This window comes from Dioscorea cayenensis, chromosome 14 (genome assembly GCF_009730915.1).
Source record: "Dioscorea cayenensis subsp. rotundata cultivar TDr96_F1 chromosome 14, TDr96_F1_v2_PseudoChromosome.rev07_lg8_w22 25.fasta, whole genome shotgun sequence".
NCBI classification, from domain to species: Eukaryota; Viridiplantae; Streptophyta; class Magnoliopsida; order Dioscoreales; family Dioscoreaceae; genus Dioscorea; species Dioscorea cayenensis.
Window position 1 is genome coordinate 19195095 of NC_052484.1, and position 27714 is coordinate 19222808.

General features: G+C 31.6%; 2 protein-coding genes and 1 pseudogene across 2 annotated transcripts; 2 read left to right on the forward strand and 1 right to left on the reverse strand.

The window, feature by feature from the left end:
• Nucleotides 1-417: 417 nt before the first annotated feature.
• On the forward strand, nucleotides 418-2444 carry LOC120276432 (annotated as a pseudogene).
• Nucleotides 2445-8054: 5610 nt separating this feature from the next.
• LOC120275218 (salt tolerance receptor-like cytoplasmic kinase 1) lies at nucleotides 8055-9440 on the reverse strand. Its single transcript, XM_039281742.1, has 2 exons — nucleotides 8927-9440; nucleotides 8055-8843 (listed from the first exon to the last, which is right to left on the reverse strand). Exons 1-2 carry the CDS (start codon nucleotides 9351-9353, stop codon nucleotides 8158-8160), a joined length of 1113 nt encoding a protein of 370 aa, XP_039137676.1. The 5' UTR covers nucleotides 9354-9440; the 3' UTR covers nucleotides 8055-8157.
• An 8161-nt stretch (nucleotides 9441-17601) lies between these two features.
• Nucleotides 17602-26538, forward strand: LOC120276426 (electron transfer flavoprotein-ubiquinone oxidoreductase, mitochondrial). Its single transcript, XM_039283167.1, is given in 20 exon segments — nucleotides 17602-17972; nucleotides 18979-19055; nucleotides 19707-19813; nucleotides 20656-20737; nucleotides 20823-20931; nucleotides 21532-21578; nucleotides 21705-21779; nucleotides 22200-22316; nucleotides 23451-23504; nucleotides 23506-23520; nucleotides 24226-24318; nucleotides 24654-24756; nucleotides 24892-25016; nucleotides 25133-25182; nucleotides 25281-25347; nucleotides 25455-25534; nucleotides 25806-25934; nucleotides 26051-26117; nucleotides 26354-26380; nucleotides 26382-26538. Coding segments are annotated over 20 exon segments (1779 nt in total). The 5' UTR covers nucleotides 17602-17674; the 3' UTR covers nucleotides 26439-26538.
• Nucleotides 26539-27714: the final 1176 nt, after the last annotated feature.

Genomic DNA, 27714 nt, shown 5'->3' on the forward strand with positions numbered 1-27714 from the left:
TCTGCCCGTTTTTAAAATAGGCTCCTTGTTTTTATCCCATACTCAACCTTATATTATATATTTGCCCAAACCCTCATAATTTTTGAGCAAGCCTTCATGCCCTTAGACAAGTTTAGAGAGACGTTGCGTAGTTAAATCTTTCCTAAATGATAATAAATAATGTAAATACTAATTTATCTAATGTTTTTTTCGTAATAAATAAATGGGGCAAAGTCAAAACTTTCCATCACTCCCAAATGACAAGCAAGCCAGTAACGATTATTTTTTATAGAAATAAACTAAAAAAAAGAAAATAAATAAATAAAGTTCAATAATATGTTTAATATTTAAAAATAAATAAATAAATAAAATTACATATATTTTTTTCAAAAGTCCTATAAAACACTTAAGAGTGATGATGTCTCACTAGAGTCCCATAGCAACAAAAAGAAGAAGAAGAAGAAGAAGAAGAAGAAGCAACAATGGAGCTCTGGGTCTTCATTCTCATCACCATCTCCTTCATCCTCACTCTCATCCTCCTCCTCTTCAAACCCTCAATCACCATTAACAACCATGAAATCAAGAAGAAGCTCCCACCTGGCCCTCTCCGGATCCCAGTCATCGGAAGCCTTATCTGGCTCCGGCGAACCGTAGCCGACATCGAACCCGTCCTCCGCGATCTCCACTCCAAACACGGCCCCATCTTCACCATTCACATCGGATCTCGCCCTTTCATCTTCGTCTTCGACCGATCCCTCACCCACAAACTCCTAATCGAGCACGGCTCCATCTTCTCCGACCGCCCAAACCCACCTCTCGCCACCCGCTTCCTCAGCATGAACCAGCACAACATCTCCAGCTCCTCATACGGCCCTCTCTGGCGTCTTCTCCGCCGCAACCTCATCTCTGAAATCCTCCATCCCAATCGGGTCAAGCTCTTCTCCCACGGCCGCGATTGGGTGCTCCGCCTCCTAATTACAAAGCTTAAGCTCGAATCCGAATCCAGCCCTAGCTCCGGCGTCGTCACCGCCATGGATAGCTTCAGTTTCGCCATGTTTTGCTTGCTTGTGCTCATGTGCTTTGGTGAGAAGCTTGATGAGAAAGCTATCAAGGAAATAGGGTTTGCTCAGCGTGATCTTCTTCTCTACACTTCCAAGCTCAGTGTCTTCTCTATTGCTCCTGGTTTGACTAAGTATTTGTTTCGCCATCGATGGAGTAAAGCTCTTGAGAAGAGGCGCCGGCAAAAAGAGATTTTTACTCCATTGATCAGAGCAAGGAAAGAGCACAAGATCAAGAACCTCGGTCGTCATGGCGATCAAGATGATGATAATGATCAAGAGAGATTTGTTTACTCTTATGTAGATTCACTACTTGATATCAAGCTTCAAGAAGATGGTGGAAGGTATGATCTAATTGCATAAATAATTTTTTTTTTTTTGCTCGATGAATTGAATTGAGTTCAGATAATATGTTTGATTTGTATTTATAATAATTTTGCACGATGAATTGAACTGAGTTCAAATATAATATGTTTGATTTGCATCTATAATTTTGCGCGCGCGATGAATTGAATTGAATTGAATTGAGTTCAAATAATATGTTTGGTTTATATCTATCACAGGGAATTGAGTGACGATGAACTTGTGGTGTTATGTTCGGAGTTTTTGAATGCGGGGACGGATACTACTTCGACCGCATTGCAATGGATAATGGCGAATGTGGTGAAGTACCCGGAAGTGCAAAAGAAGGTGATGGAGGAGATTGAGAGTGTGGTAGGAGTAAAGAGTGGGGAGTTGATCAAGGAGGAGGATTTGCAAAAGATGCCGTATGTGAAGGCAGTAGTGATGGAGGGGTTACGAAGACACCCTCCGGCGCATTTGGTGCTTAGCCATACATCGACGGAGGAGTTTACAGTTGAAGGGTATGTGATTCCAAAGGGTGCATTGATCAATTTTGGAGTGGCGGAGATGGGATGGGATGAGAAAGTTTGGGAGAAGCCGATGGAGTTTAGACCGGAGAGGTTTTTGTCGCAAGGAGTGGATGTTACTGGGAGCAGGGAGATCAAGATGATGCCTTTTGGTGTCGGGAGGAGGATTTGTCCCGGTTGGGGGATTGGCCGTGTTGCATTTGGAGTATTTTGTGCCCAATTTGATTAAAGAGTTTGAATGGAGAGAAGTGGAGGGAGAAGAGGTTGATTTTACTGAGAAACCTCAGTTTACTGTTGTTATGAAACATCCTTTGCGTGCTCGCATTATTCCCCCCGTTGCTAATGCATGTTCTTGTGCTTGCATGCGAGAGGAAGAGAAATGAGGAAAAGTGACTAGTAGGTTTGTGTTTAATCATGTTTAACGTTGTGCCATGTTGTATGTATAATAAGGAATAGTTTTGAGTGATTTTGTTAGTAAGATTTGGCACAAGTTTGTTTATTTATAAATTATTATAAAGTAATGACACTTTGTTGTATATAGCTCATATACAAGGATAAACGGGGGCAATGCCCGGTGGTATAATACAAAGGTTTTTTGATAAATTGCACCGGATAGAGTTTTATATAAATATTCATGTGATATGTAATCATAATTATTATTCTAATAAGAGAATCGACAAATAGTTGCTACACTCCCGAGAACATAAGCATTTTTTGTCAAACTTCGTTAAAAAAAAAAACCAAAAGCAATGTTTAGTATTTATTACACTTTTACTAGGTATAATATAAGCAGTGTTATCATTCTAAATTAGATTGTTTTTAAATAAATAAAAGCAATAGGTTCGTTTTTCCCTGATAAATATGAAGAAGCTACCAAATTGAACCCTAAATATGTGAGTTTACAACAAAATTAAATGTTAACTATCATAGTTTAAGGTGGTAATGAGGTCAATTTTTTGTTGCAATATTTTCTTTAAATTTTTTTAATTATTATTTTCACATATTTTTTTAAAAAAATAAGGGAACTGTTAAGTAGGATTCAAATTCTCAATTTTTTAAATGATTACACAAGGTGTGGTTATATAATTTTGTAAGTCTATATATTTATAATTTTTTTTTGAATTGTAAACAAGAAAACTCTTATTTCTAGAAGAATATTGAGAAGAAAAATAAACAAATATTTGCGTTTAACATGCATGGGAAGCTTCATGCAGTCAATGGTCAAGACATTGGAAACTTTGAAAATTTTGGCTTGAGTTAATTTGACATCTGATGATGACTTGTTATATTTAATTCAATCTAATTTTATTTTATTTATTTATTTTTTTGACTTGTTACTCTTTTGACCATGTGATGCATACCTAATTTTTTATAATTTTTGTGAGTATATATTTGATTATCAAAACTATTGATGCACATTGTAAAAGAATATACTAGAATTGCAAGAAAAATAAAAATGACAAAGATCTACATAAAGAAAAAAAATGTTGTAAATTTTTAAATCCTCAAACAATACATTTAATTTTTAAAGTTTATATATGTTAAAACATTTGGTAGCATGGGAATTGATTGGCCAATGTATCAAGCCTAAGGGAAAAAAAAAGTTGGAATGATATGACTGGGCAAAACAATTTTCTTATTCTCTGGTGATTAGAGATGTGTGTTATTATCAATCAGTTAATGATTGAAGATTAATATAAAAAAATTAGAAATGCAAATTGATGTGGGGGATATAAAATTATTTTTTGAATATTGTAGTATGTACTGAAAGGCTCATAGTCTAACAGTATTGGTCCCATTGTGAAAAGTGAATGAGACATTTAAAAAGTTTTGAGTTTAAGTCTCACTAAACGTAGTAGTAGTAGTAACGGGTCCCTGATTATGGGTGTGAATTTGCTGTCTAAATTTTGTGTGAGGGTTGAAAAGATCAATTCTCAGTTCATGTGTACGGCTTTAATATATAAAAAGATTTTTTTTGCATTTTTTAAAATAAAATAAAATAAAATAAAGTTGTAGTATGTATTCAATTTTGTCATGAACTTAAAGGTTTGAGTTTTATCCAATTGAAGCTAGTATTTGACAATTATTATAATTTAAATTATATATTATTTTTTTTATCAGCAATCTCAAAATCATAAGAAAAACACTTTTAATGGTATATTGGTACCTATGAAAACCTAAATATATGTTTCCTTGTTCACTATTGGCATCATTGCAACATATGTTAGTCATGGTGTACACACACACACATAATTAATTTCTTTAGATTTTTGGATTAAAATTAAGGGCCTATTAGCTCAACTGGCTAGAGCGTTATCTGAGTGTGATAAAGGCCTGGGTTCAAGACCTGGATAGGCCATAATTTTAATTAGAAGTTATTGTAGTTTTTAATGTATTTAAATGGATAGTCAAATATGAATGCTTAATTTCTTACTTTAGAAAGTTAAATAGATGGGCTTTTGTATTGGCCCTTATATTAATCCTATGGGCCTGAACCTTTTCTAGTTTTGCGAGTAGTTGTTAAACTAACAATGATGGCATTTTTAAACAATTAAGATGGTATGATTATCTTTCCGATGAGTTGTTAAAGTCATAATATTTAGGGACACTTATAAATAATTATAATTAAAATGATATGTAAATAAGATGACTTGAAAGAAATAATGTTTAATTATTTTTATTTAATGAAAAACCATAAGAAAATAAAATTATTCTTAAACTATTAAGATGGTATGACATATCGGTCATTGTACTTCTAACTATTAAGATAGTAAAAATATATGTTTAAATAATGATGTATAGATAAAATAGGGTGAGTTGTTAGATTAACAATGATACATGTGTCATAATATTCATGGACCCTTATAAATGATTAAATGGTAAAGATATGTTTTTAAATGATATGTATATAGGATGACTTGAAAGAAATAATGTTTAATTATTTGTTTATTTAATAAAAAAAATTTAAAAATAAAATTATTTTTAATTAAATTATAAAAGTGTGGCCGAGATAGTGAGATTTACAATGAGTGAGATTATTTGATTTCAAATTATAGCGTTCTAATAAAATATAATTAACTAAACTAATCATTAATCATAACTAATATTGAATGAGACATCTGACTTTGGTTTTAAATCTTAATCAGTTTTATGAAAATGATTATATTTAAAAGAAAGCAGAAGACAAAAGCTAAACGAAAGTAGTTGAGATTAAGAAATATGTGCAATTGATAGTTTTAACATAGTCAATATATATAGCTATTTTTCATAAGAGAATAATGGAAATAGCATCATGATGTTGAGTTGTAGAAAATAAAAATGTGACAACTGTTTTCCTTGATTGGCCATCACTTTTATGTTATTGACTTTTAATTATTTCTTCATTTTGTCTCCGGGTGTTACTAATATATCTCCAACTTTAATTTTAGTAGGCTCTATAATTATTTACTTTTTTTTTCGTGATCAATGTTTTTGTTTGTCTCCGGGTGTTACTAATGTGTCTCCGCTTTTAATAAACTTTATATATAATTACTCATATATTTTTTTCTCTCCATGGGCCATGTATTTGTTTTATTTTAATTAATTGCGGTTTACTTATTATTTAAAAATTATATAAAACAAAAAAAAAATGTCATAGATGTTTTACTGTTAAATTAAATGATATACACACATCAAACTTAAATGCTAATTTGGATACAATTATTAAAACTATAATACAATTTAGAAAAAAAAATTAATAAAAAAGAATAAAATTAGGAAAAAGTTTAACGAAAAGAAAGTGTTAATGTATAAGAGTAGAGATTAAGGCAGGAACATGTGAGTGTTTGTAAGAACTTAGAAGCAACAAGGTGGCAATTAAAGTCCATTATTTAGGAAACATTAGAAGCGATAAGGTTTTATTATACAAGGCATGAATGACAGAATGAATGAATGAATGAATGAATGAATGATGAGATGGTGATCTCTTTCTTGAAAGCTGTAAAGTTTATAAAGCTTATGAACAAACTAGAGAGATCCAACACCTACTTTTGTGACCTTCAAGCCAGGGTATACCCTACATTATATATATATATATATATATATAAATATGTCACATGCCTTTGAATGAAGGTAATGACCTTAAAAATTAATTAATTGCCACTTGGTCCGAGGTTAGTTGGTGTATTATGATTTTTCCTTTTGTTTTTTTAAAGAAAAAATAAATAAAAAGTGAGGTTTTTATGCTAGTTTTTGAGTTTTAATGTGAAAATTTGTTAAATTTTGATGGTATAGATTATTTCTTATAAACATTAACAGTATTTTAAAAAAAATTTAATAAATCGTACATAATGTATCAAATATAAAAAAAATGACAAAGTTTTTGTAAAACATACTAACATTAAAAATAATTAAAAAATAAACATAAAATGGTTATTAAAAATTATTGCTAAAACATATCGAAGTACTTAATTTTTTTTTACCGCTAAATCATCAAAATAATTCACACTTGATCATTTTATTATCTAATTGAATATAAAATTTTTCTATAATATTAATGCCATTAAACATGGAAACCATCTTTAATTTGTAAACAATACCAATTAAAATGCTATATATATATATATATATTATGGTAATCCTAATTAATAAGTATCCCAACCTGGTTTCCAAATAAATAAATAACAAAGTAGAGAAGAATGTGAGGAGTTGCTTGGCTTATATCTTTTCCAAGTGGCTTTTATGCAATCAAGGAAGAAAAAGAACATGTGCTCACATGGCATTCCTTTTGTGTGTTATCAGTTATGTTGTGCTGACTCAATTAATAATGTGCATGAAGATGAAGAAAAGAAATTAATAAAGGGTTTTAATTAATGATTGAATTAATGTGTGGTAGAAAAGAAAGAGTAGTAGTAGTAGTAGTAGTAGTAGCTTCAATTAATTAAGTGACCACACAGTTGTCAATATGGAAGTGCATGCATATATGAATATGAAGGTGCAGTCAAAGAAATCAATGCATTAATTCCATCTTCTTTGATTCAATGCTCTTGTGCCTTTGTCCCTTCACCTTCCATTTTCCCATCTACCCCTACTCCTTCATTCTCTTTACTTCTTTTACTTTGATGCATTGTTTTTAACTTGAAAGTAACTTGGTCTTAAGGTAGTATTAATTAAAGTGGGGGTGATTATTCTTATTTATGCGCTTTCTTTCTTTAAAGTGATTGATGTTGTTGTTGATGTGTTAAAAATATGTTATCATGAGTTCATCTTACCTAAAGCTAAAGTACTAGTCAAAGTGAGTAAATTTATGAGTTTATCTTTAGTAGTTTTACCATCTTTTTAGTATATTTTCAATTTTAATAAATAATTTTTAGAGTTGACAAAATTTATATTAAAATAAAAATATTTTTATGCCTTGTTGAAGAAGGCTAAATGAAAGTGGGTCTATGACCTAAAAGGCAAAAAAGAAAAAAAGTAGTGATTAGTTCTTTATATTAATAATGGACAATTTATGTTATTCAAAACTTTATCAATGAAACTTGACCTTCTTATATAATATATATACACTGAATGCTTAACTCAAAATATCAACTTTCATTACAAACAGAGCATAAAGTAAAGCCATGATGAACATAAATAAAGTACAAAAAAATAAATAAAATAAAGTGATAAAACTTGGAATTCTGAATTGATGGAGTAGAACATTTTTGGACAAAGAATCAGGTCCACAACAACTAAAGAGAAGCAAAACAATAAATATACCCAAATATATATATATATATATATATTTTTTTAATTTTTTATTTCAAAAAAAAAATCAGTGAATTTCGTACGGGTGAGTGGTCAGTTTCATTTCACCGACGAATCCATGTCACCTTGAAAAACAATAAACTAAAAAATATATATATATATAATAAAAAAACCAACAAATAAATAATAATAATAATAATAATAATACTTTTTCAACTTCCGTTGGGATGTCACCAGCTACATCAAATCGCATCAGTTGTTGGGGTATCACTACTTTCTAATTATATTACAATAATTAAACATTTATTCTTTTTAAAGTTTGATATGCTTGTCATTAATTCCTATTTATTTATAATAAATTACATTATTATATATATATTATCGATAATAAATTGAAATACATGAAATTTTTTTTATCGGCTGTATATAATCCATGATTACCATAAAATACAAACATATTTACGAAATTAACAAAAAAAAATTTCAGACAAAAATCAAAATCAAGCATCTATATTCACAGTTATTTACAATTTAGATTTCTCGAGATCAACGGCTGAGATTGAATCAGAAAGAGATGCGGAAACAACCTTCTCTTTCATCAAACGAAGCACGTCAGCCATGGATGGCCGGAGACTGGGCTGCGCGCCGACGCAAAGCGCGGCCATGGCGGCCATCGCCGCCGCCTCACCAGCGTCATACTCCATACCAAGCTTTGGATCCATTATCTCCGGTAATGTCCTTGCCGTGTTTTGCAACAGCGGCGCCATCCTCGCCGTCAGCAACTGCTCCTTTTCCGAGCAGAAGGCCTCGCCGCCGGTGATAAGCTCCAGCAAAAGCACGCCGAAGCTATAGACATCGCTCTTCTTGGAGACGATGCCGGTGCGGAGATAGTGAGGATCTACGTACCCGGGAGAGCCCACCATGTGGGCGGCGTCACGGGGCTGGACGGCGGCGGAGAAGCCCATGCGAGCGGAGCCGAAGTCACAGAGCTTGGGCTCTAGTTGCTCGCCGAGAAGCACGTTGGAGGCCTTGATGTCACCGTGGACGATCTGGAGATCGCATCCGTCGTGGAGGTAATCCATGGCGGTTGCGAGCTTGTACGCGATGGAGACGCGCTGAGACCAAGAGAGAGGGGTTAGGGTTTCGTGAAGCTTCTCGTGGAGGCTTCCATTGGGGATGTACTCAAAGACGAGAGCGCCTCTTTCTCCATCTGTGAAGAAATCCCAAATCAGAGATAATTTCTAGGGTTTCAATTCGAGATGATTAGGATTCGGTTTGATCGATTGAACATACCTCGATCGTCGCAGAAGCCGAGGAGGCGGACGATGTGGGGGTGGTGGAGACGGAGGAGGACGTCGAGCTCGAGGCGGAAGGCGCGGTGAAGACGCTCGCTGCTGAGGAGGACTTTGACGGCGGAGGAATGGGCGGAGAGGTAGACGGTGCTGAACCCGCCCTCACCGATCACCGGCGAGGTGAAATTTCGAGTGAGGGTTTCGATCTCCGACCAGTGGAAGCGGCGGGGGGAGTCCTTGGTGCCGATCGACGGATCCGGGCCGTCGGCGACTCTGGAGGTTGAGGTTCCCCGTTCGAGATCGGCAGGCTGGTGATCACCGCCCCGGAGGAAGCAGCCGCGGCGGAAGTAGACGATGGAGGCGAGAGCGCCGGAGATGAGGATGAGCGCCGCGGCGGAGGCAAGGGCGATCGCTAGGGCAAGCGCCATTGCTCGCTGGTTCCCGGGAAGCGCTAGGGTTTATATACGAAGACGATGATGATGATGAGAAGGTGATCGAGAACAAGAGAAGGGTTTGGTTATTTGGGAATTTATAGACTGAATTTTTGCTATTAATGGAAAAAAAATATATTAAAATTTAAAATAAAAAAATTAATTAGTAATAATAATAATAACAATAATGTGATTAGAATAATCAAAGGGAGGAATGGACCACATGATTAGTAGTGATTAGTGATTACTAATACCTTTTTTATTGTTTTGATTGGATTTGGTTGGGTTTATGTAAATTGGAATATTATTGATGTGTAAATTAATTAAAAAATTGCAATTGGGAAAGTGAGTTTGGATGATCATTGTTGTTGTTAGTGTTATATATTTTCTATTTCATAATATTTATATCAGTAATTTATTTTCTAATTTTGAAAATATATATATATATATATATATAAATATTAATGGATCATGGGCATTTACTTTATGGAATCAGAGATGTAGAGCATGGTCCATAAAGTATGATGTGTGTCTAACTTTCAAAGGGAGTGTTGAAAATGGAGTGGAGATTGGAGAGCCATCTTTTTATCACTCAAGTCCTTGTTTGCACTTTGATGGGGGCCAACCGCTTGTCAAAACTAGACATGATTTATTGTCAGTTTCCTAACTTCGACCCAGACACAATGATAATTACTTTTTTGTTATGTAATTTTTCTTTTAAATTGATTTGGAGCCCTTGTTAAGTTTGGCAAGTCTGTACAAGTCCTTACAATTTTTTCAATACTTATTATTATTGTTGTTGTTATTATTTATTTTTGTCATACCTTAGACTTTTTTCATTGAAGAAAAATTTACTATTTTATTTTTGTTTTTTACTTTTATCTTCAGAAATAAACTTATCGTGGCTAGAAAGGTAGTTTATCCTAAAAAATTTGTCAGGACTTGTCAAGTCATATACAAGATCTTAAATGTTGAAAAAGCTCTTGAGTCTGGATAACTATATTCCGTCAGTTTTCTGTTGACTTTAAAATAAGCTTATCTAAATTTGGGCATCACGCGAGATCACTAAAAGCTGTAAAGGTGAGGTCATCACATCATTAACATAAGAGATAGATGTTGCAAAAAACAAGTGAAAGAATTTACCCCAAATAAAATAAACAATATTATATTACTCAGGGGAAAGTGAAAAAAATGCAATATAAATGTAAAATAATAATATTAGATAAATTTAATTAAATTATTAAAAATTTAAATGGAAATAATTTTGAAATCTAGGAACTTTATGGGTATTGAAAACATCCAAAGATTAATGGAGCATGGTGGAATTTGAGAAGGACTTTATGGTCCTTTTCCTTTTAAACATATTTTTTATTATAAAATTATAAAATGGATGTAGCCACTTAACTCTCTTACAATGAAGTGAAAACAATTAGGCTAAATAAAAGTGGATTTATAATATATTCATAAGTTTTGTTATGTAAATAATACATCCAAATATGAAAGTAATCTGTCTTAGAAAAGAAACAAATTATTAGTTAAACAAAATCAACATCACATACTTTTTATGTTATGTATTTTTTTTTTAGAATGATTTGGAGTCCTTGCTAAGTTTGACAAGCCTTTGCGAGTGACAAGTCCCTACAATTTTTTATTAATAATAATAATAATAATAATAATAATAATAATAATAATAATTTATTAACTTATTTATTTTATTACTCAAATTTCAACCCTCTTTATTGAAAAAATTATTATTTTATTTTTTATTTTCTACTTTATCTCATAAAATTAAATTTATTGTGGTCAAAAAAATTGTTTATTCCAACAAATTTATCAGAACTCGCTAAGTCATATACAAAATTCTTATAACGGAAAGAACTCTTGTGAGTCTGGAGAACTCTATTCTGTCAGTTTCCGTTGACTTTAAACAAAGCTTATCTAGATTTTGACATTACGCGAAATATATAAAGGTGAAGTTACTTTATCTTTGATGTAAGAGTTATGTTGCAAGACAATATTATATTGCTAAGGGAAAGATGAAGGAAATGTTATATAAACGCAAAATAATGATATTAGATAAATTTAATTAAATTTAAAAAATAAATGGAAATAATTTTGAAATCTAGGAACTTATGGGTATTGGAAACATCCAAAAAGTAATGGGCTATGATGTAATATGACAAAGACTTTTTGGTCCTTTTCCTTTTAAGTACATTTTTATTTAAAATTATAAAATTAATGTAGACACTTAATTCTCTTGCAATGAAGTGAAAGCACTTAGGATAAGTAAAAGTGGATTAATAATATATTCTTCAGTTTTATTATATACATAATACATCCAAATATAAAGGTAATTTGTCTTAGAAAAGAAACAAATTACTAGTTAAACAAAATCAACATTACATTTTTTTGTTATGTAATTTTTTTTTTCTTTTAAAATGATTTGGACTTCTTGCTAAGTTTGAAGAGCCTATCCAAGTCCTATCAAATTTTCAATAATATATATATATATATTACTCAGACTTCAGACCTCTTTATTGAAAAAATTACTATTTTTTTCTATTTTTATCTCATAAAATTAAACTTATCATGGTCAAAAAAATTATTAATCCCAATAAATTTGTCATAGCTCGCTTAGTGATGTGCAAGATTCTAACAGCTGAAAGAATTCTTGTGAGTCTGAAAAACTCTATTATGTTAGTTTCTATTGACTTTAAAATAAACTTATTTAAACTTGGGTATCACGCGAGATCAGTAAAAGCTGTAAATACGAGGTCACCTTATTTTTGACTTAAGAGTTATGTGGCAAAAATGAAAAAATTTGCACTAAAAGAATATGCAAATATTATATTGTTTAGGAAAATGTGAAGAAAATGTTATATAAACGTAAATTAATAATATTACATCAATTTAATTAAATAAAAAAATTAAATGAAAATAATTTTGAAATCTATGAACTTATGGGTATTGAAAACATCCAAAGATTAATAGGCATGTTGCAATTCGAGAAGGACTTTATGGTTCTTTTCCTTTTAAGCACATTTTTTATTATGAAATTTTAAAATTGATGTAGACTTTTAACTCTCTTGCAACGAATTGAAAGCAAGTAGGCTTATAATATATACTTAAGTTTTATTATGTATTAAATAATACATCCAAATATAAAAGTAATCTGTCTTAGAAAAGAAATAAATAGCTAGTTAAATAAAATCAACAGCACATACTTTTTTTTTCTCTTAAAATGACTTGGAGTCCTTGTTATGTTTGACAGTCTTTCCAAGTCCACACAATTTTTTTAAATAACAATAGCAATAATAATAATTTATTTATTTTATTACTCAGACCTTAGACCTCTTTATTCCCAAAAAAAAAATAAAAATAAAAAAAAAATACTATTCTATTTTATTTTTCTATTTTTATCTTCTCATATAAATTTATTGTGATCAAAAAAGTTGTTTATCCCAATAAATTTGTCATAACTCGCTATGTCATATGCAAGATTCTAATGGCTGAAATAACTGTTGTGAGTCTAGAGAACTCTATTCTGTTAGCTTCTTACCTTTATCTTAAAATAAGTTTATTTAAATTTAGAGCATCACGCGAGATCACTAAAAGCTGTAAAGACGATGTCACCCTATCTTTGACGTAAGAGTTATGTGGCAAAAACATGTGGAAGAATTTGACCCAGATAGAGTAGGCAATATCATATTGCTCAGGGGAAGGTGAAAGAAATGTTATATAAACGTAAAATAATAATATTAGATAAATTTAATTTAATTTAAAAAATTAATTGAAAAATAATTTTGAAATCTAGGAATTTATGGGTATTGAAAACATCCAAAGATTAATAGGCATATGCATGTTGCAATTTGAGAAGGACTTTATGGTCCTTTTCATTTTAAGCAAATTTTTTATTATAAAATTCATAAAATTATAAAATTGGTGTATACACTCTCTCTTGCAATGAAGTGAAAACAATTAGGCCAAATAAAAGTGGATTTATAATATGTTTTTAAATTTTATTATATAAAGAATGCATCCAAATATAAAAATAATTTTGTCTTAGAAAAGAAACAAATAACTAGTTAAACAAAATCTGCATTACATGTTGCCGTTGTTAGTGATATATAATCTCTCTCTCTTAATCTTAATCTGTTGCATGCTGTGTGTATATATTACTAATAGTATTTTAGAAATGTGAAATTTGAAATTAAAACTAGCTACTTGCATGAGAGATATTACAGAGTTAAGATATATATAGTACTTATAATTTTTTAATTTTAGTTATTATAAATAATTAAAATACATTTTGAATAAAAAAGAAGTCGAATTTTTACCTCTTACATGAGAGTCAAGTGTTTTAATCGCTTAGCTATTGCGACCATATTACTTCAATAATCATAATCTATATTTTAGAAGATAAATAGAGAAATTATAATTAAATCACCTTTGCATAAAAGATAAAACAACGTGGCCTAATTAGCAATCAACTAACTAATTTTATGTGACTCTTGAGTGAAGGAATTAAGCATTTGATTTAGTGACCTTTCAACCACTAAAGTTAATACTCTTATGTCTCATGATCTTGACCCTATTCTAAATTAAATAGCATCATGTATGATTGATGTATGTATTGCAGGAGTTATGAGTCATCAACTCATCACTCATAAGTGAGTACATGACCATTTCCATGATAATTTTAGAAATTATGGGTTGTTATATTAAACAGAACAAGGATTTTTTGAGTTATGTTAACTATAAGTTCACATATGGTTTTAGTAAGAAAACTATATATCTAAAGTGAATGTGTGTGTGTGTGTGTGTGTGTGTGTGTAAGAGAACAAAGAACTATATGTTAGATCAAAGTATCTTTCACTGAGAATTATGATAACTTAATATGAATGGCAATGCAAACAAAGACATTAGTAAAACATGTGAATTAAAAGAAATGAGAAAGTGTATGTATATAATTATGGTTGGATGGCATGTCTCCTTCTCACACATCACTAAAACACATTAATTAAATTTAATTTATGAATGATATGGAGTAGGAGAAAGAGCTTTATCTTTTTTGTTTTTGGCCAAGTGTTCATGTCTAAGAGAAGATGACATCCCAACCAAATGAAACATGCTTCTTGTCTTAATATTAAACAAACAAGTTAATCAATCTTCCAAATACATTGATCCACTTTTGTTTCTATTATGTTCATGCACATCAAGTGAACATGAAATTCCAATGAAGGTTCATAAGATGATTATTTTTTATTTTATTTGTTATATAAGTTTTAGGTAGACATGGGGCATATATTCTTGATTTTATAGTCAAAGGATTGAAAACATTGAAGATTATGTTGAATGATATATAATTGGTGCTAATCAAGTGTTAGGCATTGAGAAATAAAGTATGGTGGGAAAGAAAGCTCTTGGATGGAGCTCAAGTTGGTGGAGTGGTTTAATACATTCATATATCAAGATTAGACTAATAAAAATTATTATTATTTATTTTTTGTTTAATAAAATTAAGTGATGTTAAATCTAGACATGAAACTTAACTATTATGCGAAAGTACAAAAAACATAAAGCATTTAACCTTGAGCTATTAAAAAATATTCTCTTGATTTTTTTTTTAATTATAAGATGTTCATAAGATGTTTGGTTTCAAAATTATACATAAAGTGTCTTATTTTATGAATTAATTAATACAATTCCATACTGTTATTGAATTATTTTTAAAAATAAATTCTTTAAATAACTAAAAAAATAGTAATTTAATTATCTTTAATTTAATTAGTAACCTTATTGATATGATTAGTCTAGTTTCGTACTAAAATAACACCATCTAACTTTGTTTCCTTAACATCATTAGAGCCTAAAGTTTCAAGTTAGTAAATGATTATGAAATCATTAAAAATTAGAATAATTTATTACTCACCGACATTAATGAAAAATTAAGTGAACATAAGTTTTTTTTTATGAGATGATTTCATGTGGAATCTATGTTTGTTTGGTGAAGATGTACAAATTCACTTAATTTTTATTTTTGTGTGTGTTTGTCATGTCTCTTGGAAGCAAACTGGTCAACTTTAGTTCATTTTAAGTACTACTATGTTGACCCGCATTTATTTTAACATTTATAATACTGTATATAAAAAATATTCTTTTGGTCTAATTTTTAGAAGTTTATCTTGATTTTAGAAGAATGGCATAGTATAAGCTATGTTTGGGCTATGTTAAGCTATAAATGGGCCGAGCCTGATAAGAATGGGCTAATTTGAGTTTGGTTTGACTTGATTTATTTCAAAACCTTAAAACTCGATACCTAGGGCAACAAGTGGACATGTGCGGTTTTGTCATTTACTGTTTAGTGGGACTAGAACTAGATAATGTAGAGTATGTTGTTCATTGGTATAATACCTGAATTCGTCTTTCTACTTTTCTCTCTCTTCCCTTTTGGTCCCTCTACTCACAAATGCGCTCCACTAATCTTTTTACTCTTAAAAATGACCCAATTTAGTCCCTCTACCCTTAATATCTTCTCATCTAGTCTCTCTACTCTTGAAAAATACAACCAATAATTGGCCTATTTTACAGTAGAAGAGACTAAGTAGAACCATTTTCAAGAGTATAAGGACTACTTGGGAGCATTTCTGAGTGGAGGGACCAAAAGGGAAGAGAGAGAAAAGTAGAGGGACCACTTCATGTATTATACCTTGTTCATTCACTCATTGGTCCCCGTATGGGTCTCTTATGAAAAGAGTCGTATTCTCCACTTCTCCAGAGTTATATAGTTGAGGATTTATTATTGTAGAGTTATGGTCTTTAATATATCATCTTGGGAGTACATAGTAACTCCACATTGCTTAACTTATTAGTTCATCTCATATGATAAATTTTTAACCGGTTATAAAAGTCAATGCAACTAATATATCTCTGCGTTAGCATATCTTTTTGACACTCTTTACGAAGGGGGCGCTTGTTGTTATTTGTCAAAAAAATAAAATAATAATAAAAAAAACTTGATACCATTCACCTTGAAATAAAAATAAAAGCCAACAATTCAAATTAGGATTTGTTGAGTTAAAAACTCAATTTTTTAATTGCGCTCTGTTTGAATTAATATTCAAGCTTGCCAATAATAATAATAATAATAATAATAATAATAATAATAATAACTTATGTGATTATAATCTTTTCTCTATGTCTTACAATTTCATGTTATTTAGAATTTAGAAATATAGAAAATCAATTTAAATATTATATTATTTCATTATTTAGAGACCATTGTTATCATTTGGCTGCCATGGTTTTCTTTTTTATTTTTCTTTAAAAAAGCATGTTTGGCATATTTCATTTTAATTCTGCATGAAAAGAACAAATACATTTTGCATATAAATATGACGGAATGGATTGGATTTGAGTAGACTTTTTGAATCTTATCCTTGAATTATATATTACTAAAATTTATTTTTTTTATAATTTTTTTAAACAATAAATCAAAAACAAATAATATCACCTCACGCCTCTATGTAAATTTTCTAATGTATTTGTTTTATAATTTTTTTAATGTGTTTTAGCTTAATATTATTTAAACATTTGAAAATATAGAAAATAAGTATATATATAGTTATTATAATTATATTTTTGTGTGGTCGGTGTGTCATCGGCCACACAATGCTATAAAGGATCCATGTGGGAGTGGAGTAACAATCCATTTCAAATGTTTTTAGGTGAGGGCGCACAACGCACATTTTTATTATTCTTGGTATGGGAGCAAATTTCTAGTACAATCTCAGTGTTTTTTTGTGTACGACACAATCATCTCATATGGTTTTCAAAACTAGGTTATATCCTGATATTCCCCTATCACATCCTGACATATATACTATTATTTTTTTATACTGTGGTTGAGGTACTGTGATAGAAAGATCAGAGAATAACTTGTTCTGGAACCGGATGAAATGACTTCACCTCATTATTATGTTGATCTTGTCTCATTGCAGAAGCATGGTATTTCTTGATCATCTCCTATCATATCATCTTGACATGTATGTTATTATTTTTTTTATATTATGGTTGGGAATATGTATCAGATCATAATAAGAGAGAACTAGAGAATAACCTAATTCTGGAGTTAGGCGAGATGAATTTCTCACAGTAGTCAGTAGCCCCGGTCTATATATATATATATATAGTGAATTTTTATTAATTTAATATTATTATTATTATTTTATTATTACCACTTTTTAAAAACGTCGGGGCTCTTCTTCTTGCTTTCGTTCCAACTCACAAGAACTCCCAAGAAGCAATCTTGGTACACCATGCATAGATTTCTCTCCACCGTCGCCTCCAGAGCGAAAACCTGCCGAAATTCCTTCTTCTCATCAATCCCTAATCCCTCGTCCTCACTCTTGTGCCGTTCTTCATCGCTGTGCACTCCGATCAAAGGATGGAGGGGTTTTAGTGGCGAATCAGGCGGCCGGGAGTCTCTCCAGTACGATGTTGTCATCGTCGGTGCTGGACCGGCGGGGTTATCGGCTGCGATAAGATTAAAGCAGTTGTGCCGTGAAAGGAGTGCCGATCTTTCGGTCTGCGTCCTGGAGAAAGGCTCTGAAGTTGGTAAGACGTTGTTGATGGTTCACTTTGAAAGTGTGAAATCAAGTGTGTGAATTTTTTTTTGGTTCTTGAATTTGATAGTGAACTCGTTTAGGGGAATTTTTTTTTATTATTTTCCTAAAATAATTTTCAATAAAAAAGAAAGCTTGTTACTTTGGATAATATTTTTTCACTAGAATGCTCAGCGTTTAGATTGGTGATACCAACAAGATTTCTATTTACTTTAGCAAGTTTCTTGTAGTATTTATTAGCAAAGCAATTGGTGTTGTATAAGAAATAAGAGTCAAACTAAATTTAGTGAGGTATTTGGTTGCAGTGGGGTTTGCTGCAGTTGATTGTATGGCCAATGTGATTATTTATCTTTAACTGCGGTTAATGCTTGATCTTTTATACCATGTTTTGTTACAAATAAATCATTGGGTTGTTGATATAATAGGTTACATGTGTACATTGGATCAAATATGATCAGCTCTCAGATGAGGGTTTTTCTGGTGCCAATGAATTGTTATAGAATGTATCATAAGAAAGCTAAAAATCAACTAGTGGCAATTGACTGGGTACAGTCCCTTATGGATGATCTCAATTCAACCATTGGATTAGTGGTGTTGTTGGTTTTATCTTGTATAATGTCCGAATAATTTCGTCATATTGTACTAGGGCATGTTGCATATATGGTTTGAATGTCCTAAACATGTGTAAATCTGATTGCATAAGTGTAGTGTAAAATTGGTCGGGTCGCAAATTGCCACATGCCGGGTGCCTTTTTCATCCTGTGGATAGCAAGTATGAGCTATGATTAGTAATAAATGACTGACTTGGAGGCAACACACTCTACCTCTTTATTGAGGGAATACATCTATGTCAAAAGGAAAAAAATTTTTATGAGCCACTTATGGAGTTTTCTGATACTTGAAATGATTTTATGTGCTTAGGTTTTCATTTAAATATTGCTTATGTTTCACAATATTTATTTAAATTGTTTTGTACTTTATATGCTTCGCTTTTTCAGGAGCACATATCATTTCAGGAAATGTTTTTGAGCCCCGTGCATTGGATGAACTTATCCCAAATTGGAAAGATGAAGGGGTATGCTCTTTGAAACTGTATTTCATAAGAAAACATTTAAAATTCTTAGTTTGTGCTGCTTGAGACATTACGTGTCTGTGAAGCTTGCCTTCTTTTTGTGAATTTTGAGAAAATGTATATCATGCATGGTTTCTGAATATGAATAGTGATTTCTTGACCATTGGTGCCTTAAGTTTTTCTGTTAGTTTGTATGATGCAAGATACACTACAGAATATTTTTGGTGGTTATATAATATTAAGTTTAGGTTCATTGCGTTGTTCATTGAATGAAGACATTAAGTGTCTATGTATAAGCTTTCCTAACTGTATTTGTTAGTACAACACATCTGGGAAGTAAAATATGATTGTTCCAGGTAGCCCTCAAATGTTGCAGGATGCATGTTGCTTAACTTAAAGATACAAATGTTTCTCAACTATATGTTGCAGATTATTTTCCTTGTTTTCTTAGAGGTGTGTAAATAATACTTATGTCATAATTTAATATTTTATACCACTTGGTTTAAATTAAAAACCAATCATTTATTTGATTTATGTGCTACAAATGAGTTCTTCCAAATTTTAGAATTGAAAATTTTGAAATGGTTCAACATAATTTTGGCATCCATTATGATAATGTTTTATTTATTCCTGTTCTCTCTATTTGTGCTGTAGGCCCCAGTTGAAGTCCGAGTCTCATCTGACAGATTTTTGCTGCTCATGAAGGATCGGGCATTGCCACTTCCATCTCCATTTGATAATAAGGGAAATTATGTCATAAGGTATGCAACCAATTGAGATTTTCATAATGCTTTTAATAAATAATTGGATCCTAAATTGTTCTTTTCCTTTATTTATGATGGTTTTCATGTTGTATTTTGCCTGTACTGAAATAAAATTTTTCAAATCACAGCTCATGCTTCACCTCTTATTTATCACATTTATGTGATTGTTGTAGAAATTTGATTATTGTTGAAGGCAGAAAATCTGAGTAGCTTTTATTAATTCATTTTTTAAATTTAGTTTTACCATATAATTTTCTGATGACCATAATTAGTTTCATTTGGGTAATAGTTCATGATATATTGTTGATCTTCTATTCAAAATCAATCCAGGTGTAGAGCACTACATATAAGGCCTATATAAGTCATCCTCTCAAATATGCATGAATAATCTACTGTAAGATTGCATACTAAGAACACCTAACTTTTTCATAATTTTACGGACCATCTTCCAAATTATATTTAAATCCATACTCCTGTTTCACTTTTATGGTTTGGCACAAAATTTTTGTCAATATTCATTCAAAAATAACCAAATCTTCTTGCAAATGGCAACATCTTGAAAGTATTATAAAATTATGTGAACAGTTCAAAGAGATCTAGTCCTTTGGCATTCTGACTGGTGTTTTATATCTCTCATGTATGATGTGTGATCTTGCTTCTGTTCATCATCAGCTTGTTTTTGGCAGCTTAGCTATGACCTTATTTTAAGTTTGTAACGTGTGAATAGCTTCAGCAAGCTGCTATGTTTTCAAATTTAGTAGTTTTAAATATTTGATAGGAATAATTTATATTACTTAAAACTTAAAAGGTATTCCTTTCACTGATGGTCATCTCTGCAGCTTGAGTCAGCTAGTTCGTTGGATGGCATCCAAAGCTGAAGAAATGGGTGTGGAAATTTATCCAGGTTTTGCTGCTTGTGAGGTACTGCATCTATGGCTTGGAGCGATTTAAAGTTGGACCATAGTTTTTTTTTATTTTTTATTTTTTAAGTTTGATTGTCCGTCAGATTTTATATGATAAAGATCAAAAGGTTGTTGGGGTTGCGACTAATGATATGGGTGTTGCCAAAGATGGTTCAAAGCGAGAAACATTTCAACCTGGTGTAGAAGTGAAAGGCAGGTATTCTTAACTTGTCTTTTTTCTAATTCTCTCTGTTTCTGCTTCTTTTCTCAAATTCAGTAGGATTTTATACAAGATTACCTCAGGTTGTATGTGTGCAAGGAGTTTCTATATTTCTATCTTCGTGACCTATCAGTTCAATCTACTATGTGCTTTATGCATTTCAATTTTTTACATTATGTGAATCAAGTTTGAGATGGTGGGAAAATTCTATGTTTTTGCATGGTAAATTTTTTTGTAAAATGTAGTTTTACTTCTTTGCAATTTAATTATATGGCTGGTGTGGTTCACACTTTAACCTTGTTGTATCTTGTCTATGAATTGATTGTCAAAACCATACCATGTTATGAATGATTTAGGTATTGTGATTTGTGACCAGTGAGTAGAAAGTTTTGTTGCAAGAATTCTCTTTCTTTCCCTCTCTCCTCTACAAATAGATAACTAAATGAGTAATTTGAATTTGCAGCTATAAGTATTTCTTAGTTTCTTCACATATATATCATCTTCTGGTACAATTTTACATTGAATTTTACATGTGTATTTTGAATTAATGATCTGCCTTGTTGAGAAGACAAATTGGGATATCAATAATGCAGGGCGTGTTACTCTACTGGCTGAAGGATGTAGAGGTTCATTATCAGAGGTTTGAAATAAATATACTTTCTCTGTTGATGCTCTACCAAATTTTTATGGGGAATTTGTCTTCTGACCTTTACAGGTTGCTTTCACATGCTGAACTCACCTAATCATCTTTGTTTCTTGTTCATAGAAAATCATAAGAGATCACAAACTACGGGATAAAGGGCAAGGCCAACATCAAACTTATGCTATAGGTATTAAAGAGGTGATTATCTCAATATTATATCTTCACATTGGTTCCAACCATTCCCACTGAGATATGGCCATTTTGTATTATCTTTTTAACTCTCATCTTGTACCTATGCAAGTCTCCCACAGGTCAAGTGCGTTCATTAAAATGTAACTTGTCTTGGGAATGGAATGCATTAAATAGTTTGGCCATTAGGTCACGTGTGCATATTGAATGCAAATATTTGAGTCTGGCTTTGGTTAATTTTGGTGATTTGCTCGTGTTTGATTAGTTACTGGGAAGAATGGAGATATAGAACTGTGAAAAGTTTTGTTTTTCTGAATCATCCATATTACTGTGTAATTTACCGGTGGATCTACTTCTACTATCCTGTCCTGAATCTTTATAAGTTAATTAGTTCTGCTACTTTCAACTACTTTTAATATGTTTCTTCAGGTATGGGAAATTGAGGAAGGAAAACATAAACCAGGTTCTGTACTTCATACAGTGGGGTGGCCATTGGATAACAGTACTTATGGAGGATCCTTTTTGTACCACATGAAAGATAGGCAGGTAATCTGCCTCTCTGTTTCTTTTGTATATTTAAGAAAATAACAAGCTTTCAATAGATGTGTGAATTGCTAATTTTTCACTCTTCCTCTTGTACTTGAATTTTTGTGGTACTGTTGAAATAATATTTGCTGTGTGCTTGGTCATGCGGTTGTAGTTTCGGATTTGCTTCTATTATTTGGCTTAGCATAAGTTGCAATTGGTTATTTTGCACAGCATAAATTGTTTGAACAATGTATTTGGGATTATTTATGCCCTTGCTATCTCTTGGTTTTGTGATGCATGATTATTGATGTACTCATAGGATCCCATGTCTTGAGCATGGTTGTTTACAATATATATACCATAAACTGTGTATTTGACAATTTCTATTCTCTGCCTCCCTTGTTTGGTGATGGCTGATTTTCACTGCTGGGCTGTTTGTGTTTGTTACCATCATTATCTTTTTTTAGAGGAACAAAATGTGGTTTGGCATCAAAGTTTATAATAGATTTTAGGCGTAGATACATACTGCCAGTGGAAGGGCCTAATTAAATTTGGTAGATGATTAATTAATTAATTTTTTCTTTTCATATAAGAGGACTTCCCGTATTTTTTCTTTTTCGAGTTTGATATTTTAGAATGAGCTTAGTTACAGCAATTTTAGTTGAATAACAGAACAGGAATGATTTAGTTAGCATTTAATGGTTAGTTTAGATGCTGTGTGTTTTCTGAATTTCGAGGCATGACTGCCTTCTTGTGGTCCCATATAATGCTAACACTGAGCAGTAAAGGGTTCCAACAACAAGATATCAAAACCTTAAATTAGAGTGAGATTATCTTTGTAAAGAGTTGAGGTACTGTAGAAGTTAGTTGTCTTATCCTGTATCGGTAATTATACTGGTTGCTATGTATTTTTCTTTCCTTTTCCTCTTTTGATTGCACTCAATATGCCATCATCATTTGTCGATACTGTACTAAAGCTTTGCAGAAAAGTTGATATTCTGATGAAGACCACATGGGGTTATTAATTTAGATTTCCAACATTCAGAACAGCCCCATATTTTTCTTATGTTCCCATTTGACTAAGCTCTATAATTTGGTGTACCCAATTATTTTGAAGCTATGGCCAGTAAATACTCTGTGTTTGGTTTGCAGATAGCACTTGGTTTGGTTGTTGCTTTGGATTATCATAATCCTTATTTAAGTCCTTTTCGATGAATTCCAGGTAACTTACTCCGTATGCTGAAATTTGATTGAATTACTGAAAATCTACACATTTTATCTCTTACTATAATTTGTATTTCATGCCTGGTCTTCATAATGCCAATTTCTGATAGGTCTACTGCTATTGCAAATTAAACTGCAACTTGTTATTTTATGTAAGCTATTTTGTTCTTTGGTGATCTTGCTATGCCGTAGATGACATTGTTGTATTGATTTTTTTCATTGACATACCCTTGCATTATTCAATTTTTTTAGTTTTCTGTCTGGAATCATCGATTCCAACACATCAAACTTGATACATGATTAATTAATGAATATTAGCACCTGTTATATGTGATCTGTGATGAACTGTATACTTGAAACCAGAATGTTTTATATGACGCAAACTAAGATGATACTTATTTGATGCAGGAGAAGTTTATAGTTGATGTTTGATTTCCCATACTTTCTGTTAGTTCTATTTGAATCCAATCACTTCTAGTGCTTTGAATTTTAGATATGGGCAATTTTATCAATCAACTATCAGTGATATGTGATCGCTTTAAATTATTAATTAAAGTTCATTTATTTGGCCAATTCTTGTGTAGACATGAAGGAAAATGGTTTATAACTGCACCATATGCATGCACATCCATTTATATATCCTTGAAGTTTTACAATTTAGTATACTATCTGATTAATTGTTATTGTATTTCCATATTTTTAGAAACTCAAGCATCATCCTTCTATCAAGCCACTGTTGGAAGGTGGGAATGTTCTTGAATATGGTGCCCGCACTCTGAATGAAGGTGGCTTCCAGGTAATTTTAAATCTGATCCTCAGTTTAGCCAATGAAATTTGTTTACTTTCTGATCTTTTTGATCGGCTCCACTATAAACTAGTGATGACCATGTACCTGGCCTTCTCAAGCTGCATAATTGCACATCTTTATGTAAGCATAATTCAAGCACCATCTTCATTGGATATTGTCTTGGAAAATGTTTGCATTTTCTGAACAGGAAGAACTGTTCTAATGTTATGGACTAATCCTTTGGCCAATGGATGCACAGACCAGGCTTCTCTTTGCATGGTTGATGGTTACCATTTCCCTATATCAATTCGCATTTACTCATACAAATACCATGGCTATTACAGTCAATTCCATTTCCTGTTTTTCCTGGAGGTGCTGTTATTGGATGCTCCGCTGGTTACCTTAATGTGCCTAAAATCAAGGGTTCACATACTGCCATGAAATCAGGTTATGCTTCAACTCGAATTTTAATTCGTTCTATTTAGTGCACTTTCAAAGTTACAGATGTGTATTGTTTTTGAAAATCATGTCCCATGGGTGTAAATGGCAATTTTTGACTGAGCAGAGCTTGTGATCCTGCAGGTATGCTGGCAGCAGAAGCTACATTCAGGAAGTTGGCTGAAGGAGTCCCCATGGAATCATATTGGGATAGTCTGAAGAAGTCCTGGGTTTGGGAGGAACTACATAAAGCTCGTAATTATCGGCCGGTTAGTGAAGCACTCTATTTCCCATCTTTTTTCCAAGTTTCCAGTCATACTTAATTTTATTGTATGAGTTTTCTTTGCAATGCAAATTGTACTTAATTCTCGTCTCTTTCTGGTAGGCATTTAAATTTGGTCTTCTTCCTGGTTTGGCAATTTCTGCATTGGAACGGTGAGCTTGACTTTTTCTTTAGAGTACATTGATCTCTCATGAGTTTAATTATTGCATCATTTTTCACCTCCGGCTTATGGTGGTTTTGTTTGTTCCAGGTATATTTTTAGAGGAAGACTGCCAATAACATTGAAGCATGGAAAGCCTGATCATGAAGCTACAGAGGTGGGTTGAAAATAGACGCCCGATGGATTACATTTTTCCTAATCTTAAGATGGACATTTTTTCAGTTGACTCCTACAAAAATTGAGGGAAAATTTCTGCTGTTACAGTTTGCTAGTCTTCATGATCCAATTCAGTATCCAAAACCTGATGGAAGTGTGTCCTTTGATGTGCCAACCTCTCTGTATAGGTTCGCGTTAAAACCACAAACTCTATGCTCATATCTTTTCATTCATGACTGCATACACATGCTTGTAACAAAATTTTTATGATCATGCAAGGGCTGAAATTGGTAATACTTGTAGGTTCATGATGAACATTAGACTAAATTTAGTGAAAGTCCATGTTCCACTAGTGCACATTCGGTCATAAGCTTACGTCGAAGGTTGCTTAGAATGTAGTTGTGGACATCTACTGTAATTTTATAAGCTTCATTTGAGCTTTTGTATTCTTATACACAGGAGCAATACAAATCACGAACATGATCAGCCAGCACATCTCCGTTTAAGGGATCCTGCGATACCTGAACTGGTTAACTTGCCTCTATACGCCGGCCCGGAGTCACGCTATTGCCCTGCTCGAGTGTACGAGTGAGTGATCTGATTCATTATGCTTACATTGCTTTGCAATTTGTGTATATCTAATGCAACAAATCATTTACTTACAAGTTATATGATATTAAACAACATCATCTGTTTTAATTCAGGTATATATCTGATGAAAAGCATGGTCCCAAGCTTCAGATAAATGCTCAAAATTGCCTTCACTGCAAGGTATCATATTTATATGTTTAATATACCTGAAAATTTTCAATACATGCTCCACTCAGGCATGTCAAATTGCTTCACAATTTCAGTAAACTGGACTATTTTAAATTTAACAATGAAATTGTGCATGCGCTGCCATTCTTTTTAACTTATTTACCATTCATTCACAGTGAAGGGCCATTTACTGAACCAATTATTTTTTCATTATTATTATTCTTATTTCTTTGATGTTGGTTTTGTAGGCATGTGACATAAAGGATCCAAAACATAAACATTGAGTGGACTGTGCCAGAAGGCAGTGGTGGTCCAGGTTATACAGTCATGTAAATCTTTTTATCATTTTATTTTATTTTTAAAGGACAACATGAGTTTTGTTCTTATGATAATGCATATAAAGACAAAAGCTAATAAAGTGCTGTCTAGTCTAGATGGCTCCAGATAACTTCCTCTTTGTGGATGACCATTTTGTGGTGCCCCATGAGAGCTCTCTGTGTATCCAATATCCTTCTGTTTATTTATATCATAATCCCTTTATTTTTTATTTTTTTTTGTTTTTTAGTTTCTCTAATATAAACTTTATTTTATATATATATATATTTTTCGTTCTTTAGATGACAAGATACCTTTTTTTAGCCATTATATTTGTAAATTTTCATCTTTTTTTTGATTTTTTCGGAAAAATGAAGATTAAAATAGCGGATATGTCAGGTAAAAGATAAAAAATGTGTAAATACAAAGAAAAAAATGAATTTTATATTAAAAGAATTAAAAAATGAAAAACATAAAATAGAAGGGATCTTATTTATAATTTAACCTATAATAATTCATCAAATAAATTAGCTAATGTTGGTTTTTACTATTTATATATATATATATATATATATATATATATATATATATATATATATAAAAAAATAGGAAGAAGGTAATAAATCAGTGCACAGCTTAATAGTTTTTAGCATGTTTTATCTTTAGGACATATGTAAGTCATAATAACTAGTGTATTTGTGTGTGTCTTTGTTATTTTTATGTTAAAAAAATTATTATTATGAGTTTTTTCATCCATGAAAAGAATAAGATAACAACCATACAAACATAATTATAAAACTTCAATCTTATCTGTTGAAGTGCAAGCAAGACCCCTTGTTCAACTTTTCTTTTTCTTTTTTTTTTTTTTTAAAAAAACCCTGTTTGTTGTATAAATATCAATCCTGCCATAAATTTTAAAGCAAATCTCTTTTTGTCTTCCTTTTCCTTGCCTAAATTCAATGAACACTGCCCCTGTCTTTATCTTTCTTTCAAGTCATATCATCTTATTCAATTCAAAAATCATTTCTATATATAAAAATAAAAATTCATGTTGTCTCTTGTTAAGCTATCAAATTTGATTTGGCTATAACTTCTGATTTATAAGCTATCAACTATGGCATCACAAACGAACTAGACCCAAATATTCTTTTGATAAGAAAAAAACAATATATTACTTTGGCATATGAAGTGCATTAAAAATATCACTTTATAATTTATCTGTTTAAATAATTATTTTATTTTTTAATTCAATTGAAATATCATAAAAAAAATATAATAAAATGAGCATATTAGT

What these genes read in the sequence shown, in the direction of transcription:
- LOC120275218 (XM_039281742.1), bottom strand. Translation starts at nt 9,353, where the DNA reads ATGGCGCTTGCCCTAGCGATCGCCCTTGCCTCCGCCGCGGCGCTCATC. An exon ending in CGGCTTCTGCGACGATCGAG is followed by an intron (nt 8,844 to 8,926) that starts GTATGTTCAATC and finishes ATTTCTTCACAG; the next exon opens with ATGGAGAAAGAGGCGCTCTC.